The sequence below is a fragment of the Pseudorasbora parva genome, chromosome 10 (assembly GCF_024679245.1).
Source record: "Pseudorasbora parva isolate DD20220531a chromosome 10, ASM2467924v1, whole genome shotgun sequence".
Taxonomy (NCBI): domain Eukaryota; kingdom Metazoa; phylum Chordata; class Actinopteri; order Cypriniformes; family Gobionidae; genus Pseudorasbora; species Pseudorasbora parva.
Window position 1 is genome coordinate 1522917 of NC_090181.1, and position 12905 is coordinate 1535821.

The 12905-nt window shown below is 38.4% G+C and overlaps 1 protein-coding gene across 2 annotated transcripts in view; it reads right to left on the reverse strand.

The window, feature by feature from the left end:
- Positions 1-5064: 5064 nt before the first annotated feature.
- Positions 5065-12905, reverse strand: part of arhgap11a (Rho GTPase activating protein 11A) — a 28005-nt gene continuing 20164 nt past the window's right edge. For both annotated transcript variants that reach the window (XM_067454837.1, XM_067454836.1), the window contains 3 exons: positions 11865-11973; positions 11057-11195; positions 5065-6976 (listed from right to left, as the gene is read on the reverse strand). In XM_067454837.1, the coding sequence (XP_067310938.1) occupies positions 5859-6976; positions 11057-11195; positions 11865-11973 (1366 nt within the window). In that variant the 3' untranslated portion in view covers positions 5065-5858. The remainder of the gene's footprint in view (positions 6977-11056; positions 11196-11864; positions 11974-12905) is intronic.

Consider the following 12905-nt stretch of genomic DNA (forward strand, 5'->3'; position numbering starts at 1 on the left):
AATGTTCCTTTAATCCTCGACGAAAGAAATAAGCTGCTATTAATTTGTCACTATAGTGCCCTTTCGAAAAACACATCTGCTATTGTTTGATTGATTCGGACCCATTCATTCAGCTCATAATTGTTTAGAGTTGGAGTTACGTCAGTTTATTCTCCGCATGTGTTTCTCATTTGTTCTCTTTCTTGGCTACAAAGCATCTGACCACAAATATGAATGTATTGTCGTTTGTCATGCATTGGGTTCTAACACATATACATGTCATGAACCATGTTAGAACATCTAATAAGCTCAATGTAGGAAAGTCTTTTGTCTTCTGTTTTTCTCAAGGCCAATTTCCTCCTAAATCCCCTCTAATGGAGATGAAAGCCCAGCATATCGAACCTTAAATTGTGCGCCTTTACACACAGTGTGTTTGGGTCTGTATGGCTTCGTCTCCAGAGCAAAATGAGCCACGAGATCCACATATTTCCAATTATTGTATTAAAGGCACAATATGTAATTTTTTGTCGCTTATTCAAAACAAAGGCGTGTCTTGACTCTTGAGTGGCTGGAGCTTTTATTCTGGCGCGAGCGCTTCCGCGCGTGTGTGTGTGGTAAGGCAGTGCTATTTTATCATATCACACACATGTGAGTGTGTTAAAATGATGTTATAATGCTACTATGAGACACCCGTTCACACTGGAGTGAGCGAGATCATATTAGGCGGTAAAACACGGCACTCTGTGCGGTAAATCAACAACACCAGATTTAAACAATAAAAACAAATTCTGTCCATCAATGATCGAATGTGCATCAGTGTCGAATAAAACACATCAGATATTAAAATGTTTGGGATAATGTACACAAGTCAACAAAATATTAGCACTGTTCTAGTGGCTTCTGGATATTTGAATCCTAAAAGCGTACCTATTGTGCCTTAAAGTTATTATTATTACTACTTTTTATTATTAAATTAATAATTTGACCCACAATAATTGCATTGCGCATCACCGAATAAACAACGTGCTGAAGATATCAAAAGATCAGAGAGATGAACTTAATCAAGTTTTTAAAATAGTTTTCATTATACAATTACTTATAGGCAGATAATTAAAGTTATTAACAGTCTATAGGCTGATATCTATGACTATGATTGTTTCCACCATGGAATAAAACAATTTAAATGTTAATTGTGACTTTATCTCACAATTCTGACTTTTTTCCCCCCGCAATTGCTAGTTTCTATTATAATTGCGAGTTATAAACTCAATCAAAAAGTTGCAATGGCCTTGTTTATTTTTTATTTTGTGGTGGAAACAAGCTTCCATAATTGAAAATTAATAACAGCGTGCTTTTTTTAAACACAAAGTTTCGAAAACAACTTGTTAAATGCAAAATACATCTTCTAATTATAAAAAAATATATAAAGAAAATCAATTAGATACAGTTTATCGGCATGTGTTGAAGTAGATTCACCACCTCAGAGAATATACGCCGTTAATGCAAATATGTCCAATATTTCTGAGAGATGTTTATCTCAAAATGATGGACGATTCACATTTTGCATACGTCGTTTCCCGTGATAATAAAATGTAGTAAATTATTAAATAGATAAATAAATATTATTATACATTTATAGCCCTTGGGCCAATTGCATAAAACTAGGATAAGGGATTAAGCCGGGATATCTTGGTTATCTTGTCATCTGTATGCAAAATTTAGTACACCACATATATATATATATATATATATATATATATATATATATATATATATATATATATATATATATATATATAAACGCTCAGACAAAAAGTAGTCCTTAATGTCTAAATATACATAACCAAATGCATGTAAATTATGTCTGTAAACCATGCATCAACTAGGGAATACACGGCTATGGTTCAATATTAATAGCTATAGCGCCATCTAGTGGTTACGCATTGGTATTACAGATTGTGTATAAGTCAGAGGTAAATGTTTACTACTGTAAATCCCTTTACACAGTCAAGATTTATTTCTGTTTTTATTCCAGATTGAATCATCTCACTATTATTAGTCATATTTTAGCACTAATAATCATCATAAATATCAGTGATAAAATTAACTCACCAGCTTTAAATAAACCCAACCTGTTTGCAGCTTCAACACAAAAGATGGACAGGTGTTTGTACTGATACCTCGTTTAAAAATAATTATATACTTTGCAGGGTTTCCATGGGTCTTAATTTTACCGTCCACAATGTAAGGCCTTGAAAATGTCTTTAGTTGGATCATAAAGTATTGAGTTCAGTACCATGGCATTATTGAGCGCCCTATGATTTCTGTGATGGACAGAATACATTCATAAACTGTAATTTACTGTTAATGCAGAATGACACGGGATTGGTCAGAATCTGTTTGAATAAATTAACAGTATGCCTGACTCTTAAAGGGCCAGTTCACCATTAATGAGAATACTGGGATCATTTTCTTGCCCTTCAAACCCATCAGACTTTCCTTCCTCAAATAAAGCCATCAAGTCTGATTTATGAGATAAAAAGTCAAAATGATGACATTTTTTAATGTGTGCACGAGTGAAATAATGAAATGGGCACTTAAGTCATAACTATGACATTAAAAGTCAAAATTTGACATAAAAGGGCATAATTATGACTTATAAAGTCACAATCGACTCTCTCATAATTTACTTATGCCATAGTTATGACAGAAAAAGACAATTTTTTTTAATTAATATGACATTAACTTTTTAATCTCATTATGGCTGTCATAAATCAAACTGACCCATTGTCACATTTGATTTTAAAGTTCATAATTATGACTTTTGACAATTTTGACTTATAATTATGACTAATAATTTAAACCTTTTCCATTTCAGACTCATTATGACAAGTGTACATTTTGAAATTGTTATAATTTCATTTTATGACGATTTTTACTTTTTCATCTCATAATTGAATTTGACTGTCATCATTTCGATATTTTTCTCTCCTGATTGACTTTGTATGTCACAAATTTGATGGCAAATGGAGTCTCTACAGAACATCTGGAATAATCCGCTCGATCCGTACGGATCCGTTTCTCTTTATGAGCTTTCTGAAGCGTCATTGGAAGTTGCTTAGCCTGTCAATGGAGGACAGAAATCTGTCCATTTCATTACAAATATCTTCATTTGTGTTCAGAAGATCAGTGAGAGTCCGAATATTAATCACTAAAACTTTACTATATAAACTATAAAACAGATTTCATAAGGCACTAAATTTGATGTTCTTCCTCAGGATTTCGGTTTTCCAACACAAATTCAAAACATCCTTAAATTAATGACTTATTTAATGACAGCAAAATGAATAAATTAAGCCTTATGTTCTAAGAAATTGAACAAAGTGAGTTTGTGCTTAAAACAAGAACAAATATCTGTCATTTGGTATGAAAATTACTTATTGGAATAAGGTTATGCTATATTTGCTATTTTTTAAAATAATAATAAAAAAACTTTCCCAAGATTTCATGTCTCAAACTTTAGGACTTTTTGTGTCAAATTAATTAAGTTATTGAATGTGTTAGAAACTGTAAAAAAATAAAATAAAAACAGTCTTCCTAGACATTTACATTTACAGAACATTGTGTATTTCTTTCAATGTATTCCATACATTTTCTTGAATTGGTCTTAGATTTACGTCCATAAACCACATTTGCTCCCAAAAACATTTACTATATCGTTTTTAACTTCAGAATTAAACCCTTCTCATTAATCCCAGAATATTGCATTGGTCTCCTCTAAGCTATCAAATCGTCATCAATAAGCCTGTAAAAAACATATAAACAGGGTTGCGTTTAGTCCCAGTTATCTCCTGTATTATTATTATTAGTAGTAGTAAAATGCTGAAGTTTGGCAGGAAAACCATTCAAATGATGTGCTGTAAGACCGGTGAACTTTAATACTGAACCCTGTTGAACAGTGCGCCACCGGGTGGTAAAGAAAGGAACTTCAAAACATCATTTAAACAGAGTTTAGTTTGATAACTTCATTCACAAAAGCAAAACATGTTCAAGAACGAGTGAAAACAGCATTGAGGACATCACATACAACCATAATACTGCTCAACATAACGTACATCTCCTCGAGTCGCACCGTTAGCTCACACACAAATGTGTCATTAATTCCTCATGTCAAACCCGTCAGTTCATCTTCAGACACAGATGAAGATATTCCTGATGAACTCTGACCCCTTCATAGACAGCAATAAACACTTCCAGAAAGGGAGTAAAGACGTGCCCATGTGACTCCAGTAGTTCAGCCTTAATGTGATGAAGAGATGAGTACTTTAGTGCGCAAAACACACACACAAATAACCACTTTATTCATCAATCTCTACTATGTGTGTTAAGCTGTTGACGTTGGTCAGCTCCTGTGTCGTCATCACACACGTGTCACATGATCAGCATCGGCCAATGGGGAGCCAGCGTTCTGGTGTAGAACTCAGAAGCTCTGCACTGTATTTACTGCGCCAACAGCGACTGACACGAGAAGAGATTGATGAATAAAGTGGTTATTTGTGTGTGTTTTGCGCACTAAAGTACTCTCATCTCTTCATCACATTAAGGCTGAACCACTGGAGTCACACGGGCTGTTTTAACCACGTCTTTACTTCCTTTCTGGACGTGTTCATCGCTGTCGATAGAGACAGAGCACATTTAGGCCACGCCCATACAATCCCAACGTTCTCCATTGACTTTGTATTGCGTGAAGCGGTCGCTTTGTCGTTTATAACAACAAACAAAGCCATGTCTAAAAGCTGAAACGTGACGAGGTGTACCACAAAACAAGCTAAAAAAAACTGCTTGTTTGCTGTACACCTCGTCATATATCTCAGCTGTTAGACATTGTTAGTTTTTCTGTACACTGTAAAAAAATTGTTCAATGCTCAACATTTTCATGTTCAATTAAACATTTTTAACTAAACATTCCCCCTGGTGGGCGTGGCTTCAGATTATGACAAAGTACGGAGGGGTCAGAGTTCATCAGGAATATCTTCATCTGTGTCTGAAGATGAACTGACGGGTTTGATGTGAGGAATTAATGACACATTTGTGTGTGAACTGACCCTTTAAGGTCTTACAAAAATCACGTTTTTTGCATAAAATATAAATAAAAGGTAAATAAGACACCTCCCCAAAACCAATCAAATCCAACTTGCAAGCATCCATTTTCACCGTTCCCACACGAACATCACTCTTCACACTTACACAGACTCGTCTTTTCATCTTCGGCATATTTCACGACAGATTTCAGAAATCACAAATGGCTCGTGCATTACAGTTCGGCTTTCACGGCCAAACGACGCGACCCTGAAATTCAATTCTGCAAAAAAATGCTCTTCTTACTCAGTAAATTTGTCTTGTTTCCAGTCTAAATGTCTAACAATTCTTAAATCAAGATGCATTTACTATACAAGTAAAACAACAAGATATCTGTATTTGTTTTATTAAAAATAATATCTAAATGAAGAGAGTTTTTGCTTAAAACAGGCCAAATGATCTGCCAATGGGGTGAGAAAAATAATCTTATTTCTGATTGAAATCTTGTTTCTTGTTTCCGTCCCAAACAGAAATAAGATTATTTCTCTCACCTCATTGGCAGATCATTTTGCCAGTTTAGCCCCCAGAAAACAATTTAAAAAAATGTAATTTTACTTATCCAGTAAATTAATCTTGATTTAAGAATTTTTAGATATTTGGACTGGAAACAAGGCAAAAATACTAAATAAGAAGAGCGTTTTTTGTATTAAGTTGGAACGCGATGTGAAAACATCGGTTCGTCTGTAAAAGGAAAGCGTAATAAATTAAGACCCTGAATATATGCGAGCAGAAGATGGCTCTTATAGATCAATGGGCTTCAGCGCCGAGAGCAGTTTGCCCTCCGCCAGAGGGTTTCTGGGAGAGCCTCTGTAGCGATTGGTGTCGTTTTCTGACACTTGAAGCACGACAGATTTGGGACGTTCGTTTGCGGCGTTCTTATTGGCTGTTGCCTTATTGGTGACGTCTCCGAGGGCTGCATGTTTGGCTGGTTTCGCCTGCGGATTCGTCGGGCGTTGGAGCGAATGCAAAGCCTTTATCTGAGTGGCCGCGCACCAACCCATCCTCACGTCTTTCCGGCTCCCGACCAAAGAGTTGATCCGTCTGACGGATTGCCGAACCGGCGTGCGCTGAAACTTCAATGGCGATTTGACCGTTTTGGCTTTGGGCGAAGTTAGCGTCATCATGTTGAAGAGTCGAATCTGCTCGGCGACTTTCATTCGCCGCGCTTCAATGGCGCTCGGACGGATATCCAGAGGGTTATCGGACTCGCTAACCAATGGCGACTCGTTTGGCATTGACGTGTTCTGCGTTTTTGCGGCGTATGGAGTCGACTGGACCCGATTGGACGTTTCCAGTCTGAACGCTGCAGGACTTTGGATGTCTAATGCGTCGATCAGCTGACTGCAATCTACAGAACATACGCTGGCGTCTTTCCGGAACCTCTCGCCTTTATTTTCAGGCCAAAGAGAGCCATTAAGGCTGGAGTCTCCAAAGCGGGTCGGTCCACTATCAAACAGAGCACTGTCTATGTGTAGAGGCGACAATGGCGTGATGTGTCCGAATGTCATGTGATCATCCGTCTCGGACATTGATTTGTGTGAGGTTTCCGAAGGCAAATCCGCATCGGAGTTTTCCCGTGGCTGGTCAAGGCTCTGTTGAGTGATCCGGTGAAGGTCCGAGCCGGATTCGCCGAATGCTTGTTTGATTTTTAGTAGAGTGGGTCCAGTGTGAGCGCGCTCCTCACTGAACGAATCCACGCTGAGGATCTTGGGAATATCCGGAGGTTTGAACATGGGAGTCTCGGGAAGGGAGTCTGATGGCACGGTCTGGATGATATTGGGAGTGTGTCCGCTCCACACACTCCTGTCACACTGCGGGGTCGACAGGTTATCCTCGGACTTACTGATGAATTTGGAGCCTGTGAAACAAACGTGGACAATATAACCACCGGTCAAAAGTTTTGAAATGTATTTGATTTTATAAATACAGTAAAAACAAACATTATTTAAAGCGGTGGTGTCATGCGATTTGCCTTGTTTAACTGTAGTTAGTGTGTAATGTCGCTGCTTGAGCATAAACAGTCTCTGCAAAGTTACAGCGCTGAAAGTTCACTGCAAACGGAGATATTGTCTTTTAAAGTTACGGCAGTTTATTGACTACAAAAATGGCCGGTTTGGACTACAACGAGCTTCTTCCTGGGTTGGTGACATCATAAACCCTCGCTAGTCTCCGAAGATTTGACTTCTGCCCATAATGGGAAGGGGCGTGGCCTTAACCTGTGCTTCAGCCAATAAAAATACAGGAAACTACATTTGGCCATCTGACCAATCTAAGACCATTGTGTTTTTCAGAGGGAGGGGCTTCATAGAAGCAGACGAGCCGTTCAAAGCACAGACAGCGGTGTGGAATAAAGGGAGGATAGAAGAAAAACACGCAGTTTAAAAAAAAGAAGTGTTAAAGCTCCACTGTGTGATATTTCCCCATCTAGCGGTGTAAAGGTTTATGACCATCCAGTGAATATTAGTTTCTGATTTCGTTTTAACTCTTACGGTGGCCGATTTAGTCCAAGATTAACACGGCTATCCCCCTCTTCACATTCGACACGGTGCCATCGAGTGTTAAAACGTGAAAGGCGAAGCTTGAATTTACGAGAATGTCCCTCTTTGGCTACTGTACTTTCAAGATGGAGGGGCAACATGGCGACCGGCGCTCGAACCCCTCACCCGTATGTGTTTTCAACGGCATATTATAAACTTACCAGAATACTTCTTTACTTGAAAGAAGTAAATATACATTAAAGAGCACATGTATATTTCTGAAAGAACTAAGTGTTTTTAGCTAAGAATAAACAAAAAAAGTTACACAGTGTAGCTTTAAGACATGTTATACTGCGCCCATAAACACAACCAAGCCTAGAAAAAACCTACAGAACTACCGCTTTAAAATACCTTTTCTATGTGAATCAGGGCTTGACGTGTACTTTTTTTTCCCATAATGCACCTATCAATCGCCATTTACACTAAATTAATGCATAATCATTCTTGCATTTGGGCGATTCATTAGTTATTTTGTTATAGCCGTTTTAATCAGGCTCTTGTCAGTCGGGCGAGTAAAATTCTCTTCACCTCCCCTTAAAGAAATCCACTTGTTCCAGACAAGCGTTAATGTCGAGCCCTGACCTTAAATTAAATGGGACTTCCAATTAAATTACATAGTTTGTTTAACCAAATAATAACTGGTGGAAATCAGACCCATGGCTTGACTATTGAATAAACGAGCCTGAAATACAGTGAGACTCTTATTTTGAAATGTCAGTGCTTTATTATTGCAGGAGCTCATTCAGATTCAGACGAGGAGATAAAATATGAGTTCATACAAACACCGTATAGCAATATGCTGGTCAAAAACTCCTGAAAGCAGTTTATGTAACTAAAAAAAAAGAGACATAATCAGGCCGTATATGCAACATGTTTATTAGCCTAACTTTCAAATAGACGGAAAAAAAAACATGAACGTCCAATTGGCGATTGATCTTTTTAAACTCTTTTAAACTTTTTAAACTTGCGGGTGGGACAGGTGGGACATGTCCCCACCACTTTTTTAAAACATCTTGCTTCACGGATGAGCCTAACTAATACAAACAAAACATCTCTGGTTAACTAGAAGAGCATCATTTCATTCGTTTGTTAAATAAGAGGCGATCTGGCGCTCGTTGCCGCTGTTATCAGTGCTGCAGATTTCTCTCGCGGCTCGTGCTGTCACCACACAGACGAGCGCTTTAATCTAACGCTTAACGCCGTTGCAGAGACTTTCTGTTTGTTCCGGTCAGATCACGAAAGAAATGCACAAAAACGGTCCCTGTATTCGGTTTTGATGAGAGAAAAAATAGGCTACGAGGGCAGATTAGAAACGAGAACTTCTGACCAGTTTAACAGACTAGACCAGGGATTATAAGCAAAGTGTGCAAATCTATTTGCCTTTATTCACGTGAAAATTCTTGGCACAACACTATTGTGTTTAGATGCAATAATTAAACGCAATTAATACATTTATTTATAAACTCAGTATGTCTCATTTAGTTGGTAACATTTAAATTGGCCACCGTGTGAAATGACTCCTTGTCAAATGAACTTGAACAAACAAATGACTAGGCCTATAACATTGTGTCGTGTCATTTTGGCTACATTTTACGCTTTTTTGCAGTGCTGAATTGTGCAGCTGCCGACTTAAAATCAAAAGTTCCCAGTGTCTCTCCACAAGTTGCAATGCGCATAAGCAGTGTAACCTTGTTCTCCGCAAGGCGACTTCGCTGATTCGTCTTTATCTGATTCTGCAGCGAGAACCCCCTCTCTGCAGGAACACTCGAGACAGGGATTACACAGGCTATCTTGGCGAGCTCGGTCCACTCTGGATACATTTTGCAGAAATCACATATGAGGACTTCGCAGGCTGTGGAGAATTGCAATCCTCCATAGCCACGGAGCGCTGTCATGACAGCGAGGGCATCACGTCGCAGGCTTACGGTATCGATAAGAGGCAGTTTTAATCTGACAATTTGAACGAAAATATTTCATTTTGTCGGACATTTCATTTTTTTCCCGGCCAATGTCCGGTAATTACCGGACAACGGAAACCCTGCCGTACAGTAAACACTGTCATGATGGATCAGACACGCACAACAGCGCCACCTTCAGGCTTTGAGACGTGAAGCACTCGCATTTATTAATGAAATCAGAGCCATTTGTCGCCATTTATGTTTGTCCATCCTCAAAATATAAGATGTTTAACCCTTAAATGCATACCTCGTGTCGTTAGCGACCCAGGACATCATTCACTACCCTCCTTCCTCATTCATTTTTTAAGTTAGACATCAAACTTCTTAGTATTCCTCAATCAATCCATTTTAAACAATAAAACAAGAAAAAAAATAGAATTATAATTGAATGTCTGTTTTTCCACTAGTTTTGTCAAAATTGTATAGGGTCGCTAACGACCCAAGGTGTGTAAGATTGTACGTATATTTTTTTTGCGCAATGATAAATTGATCTATAATGACAAAATAGGGCACAATTTACCTTTAATTATTCGGATCGCGTGTCAAACGGCTGAGATCACGAGACATTGGCGATCCGAATCATGAATCGATTCGCTGATTCATAACCGTTTGAATCTTTATTTGAGGATTGAACACAAACGCGGAAGAGAAGCCAATGCTGAATAAAGTCGTAGTTTTTGTTATTTTTGGACCCAAATGTATTTTGGATGCTTCAAGAGACTCTAATTAACCCACTGATGTCTCATATGGACTACTGTGATGATGTTTTTATTCCCTTTCTGGACATGGACAGTATAGTGAGCATACACTTGCATACGCTCTCGGACTAAATATAAAATATCTTAAACTGTGTGTGAAGATGAACGGAGGTCTTACGGGTGTGGAGCGACATTAGGGAGAGGAGTTAATGACAGACATTTCATTTTTGGCTGAACTAACCCTTTAAATTCAATGTTTTTACAACACCAGCAAAGATTGTTGATCCCAGCGTGTGACAGGGTTGCCAAGTTTTTACAACAAAACCCGCCAATTACTAGCCCAAAACAAGCTTCTCGGGGGGGTTCTCTGGCAAAAATGGCGTTTGGGGGGTAAAATGTGTTATTTTGGTAAGGTTGCTGTTCAAATTGGCATTCCAGGGTCTACATATCACACAATTGAGGTCGCTTCAACAAGCGGACATAGAAAACAACCGTTGGGAAAACCGCAGACTTGGCAACACAGTGCAGTTGAGCTCTGTTGACATTTGACAACTAACGTTATGCGTCACTCCGCTGCTCTGATTGGTTGTTTGTCTGTCCAATCGAGGTCTTTCCTGGTGGGGTTGAAACGCCCCATAATCACAGCCCAATGGAGCATCAGACTCATATTCTGACTAGAGCTGAGGATGACCACGGCAGGCTAGGAAAAGCTAGGAGTATGAAAGGAAAACCCAAAAACACTGACCTTTGGAGGGGCTTCTGCTCAAAACAGCCGGACTCAACTCCTTGGTGAAGTGAAAACCAGCACCGCTCTCTTGTGTTGCAAGCCGCCACCCTATGACCTCTGACCCCTTTGGCCCCAGTTGTGAATGTGTAATGAGGTTCTGTTGAGATAGAGGCAGCTTCTTTTTACTCTCTGAGTCATGATGTCAGGGTTGAATTATGAATGATTTACTAAAGAAGAAGAAAATACTGATTTCTGGTCAATCATCTTTTTTTTATTTGAGCATATATAAAATAATGACCATGGTGAGGAATGACCCAAAACCACAAGGATACATTTTAATCGGAAAAAATAAAAGTGTTATATTTGTTTGCTGCTCTTAAAACATTTTTAGTAGTATCAGCTTCTCATATATTAAAACCATAACGTTACATCATGTGCAATATTTAAGCAAGACATTGACAACACAAATATAAGAACAAACAATCACATCGATTATCTTAGTGTCATTTTCTTGAATGCTAAAGCACCAATAATCATATTCCAGATTTTTTTCCCATAAACTGCAAAACCATGCCTGAGTAAAACCCCAAGAATGCATACGATATTTATATGATTATTGCCCTCTGCAATCATTAATAGCAGCATGTCCTGACATAACACCGCCACTAGATGGCACCACATGCTGAACAAAACTCCTAAATTCTGTTCATCATAACCAAGTGCTGTGTTATATCATTAATGTGTGTTAATATGCATCATGCAGATCAGAGCGCTGGATTGTTCAGTCTCCGGCGGAGGTTGACAGAGAGGATGTTTCTGAACTTACAGACTCGCGGCTGGATTTGCCCAAACTGAAGCGCAGACGCAGAGATTTCCTCACCGGCTCTTTCTTCGCGGCTCTGGGAGAAAAGCATCCGGCCTTCCCCGACTCAACCCTGGAAGCAACAGCACAGGTCAATTAGATTGGAAAACTTTATTATTCCCGTTAGGGAAACTGATTTGCCACCAACTTCGACAATACAACCATCAAACTCAACACACAGTTAACACAGATAAAATAAGGAACTATAGACCTTTTTCACAAATCCGCATTTTTAACCGGAAGTTAGTTAAGGACGTGCAAAGACACTTCCAGTTACCGTAGTAGTAGCTAGCGGGAAATGCAAAAATGAGTCAAAAAACAGGAGTTTTTGTTGTGTCCCGGGTTGTTCGTGTTGTACCCAAAAACAACCATATCTGTGTTTTCACTCATTTCCGTCTGATCAAGCAACAAGAAATGTGTGTATTCATGCTGTTAGAAGAGAAGGGCCGCATTTCTCTGAGAAAAGGCAGCACTTACGTCTGTAGCAGACACTTTGCCAAGGAGGAGATCTCTGGTGGAACAACCATCAGTCGCCTTAAAAGTGGTGTTGCCCCAAGCCTTTTCCCTAGGAACCATTTTACAGTAGAGGTCGACCGATAGTGGATTTTACCGATAGCAAGGTTGGACCTCTCTTGCCGATAACCGATTAATCGACCGATAGTTTTTAAAAAGATACTAGATTAAAATATAATAATAATACATAAAATAACAGGTAAAAAAGCAGAGCTGAACTTAGTTACAAGAAATTTTAAAAAGTACTGAACCATGAAAATGTGTTAAATTTCATATGTAAATATGAAAATATTAAAATGAGTTCTAACTGAAAAAAAATTCTACAGAAAATAACTAAAACATTAAAATATTACAAATAAATGTTTCTTAAGCTATAACCTAGAAACGTGTGTGTAAATGTCAGGTAACAGACTGCAAATCCCCTTTGTTAACAATGATGTATTTATTTAGCTAGCTTACATGAACTAAATGCATTATGTAATGTAGATTTTA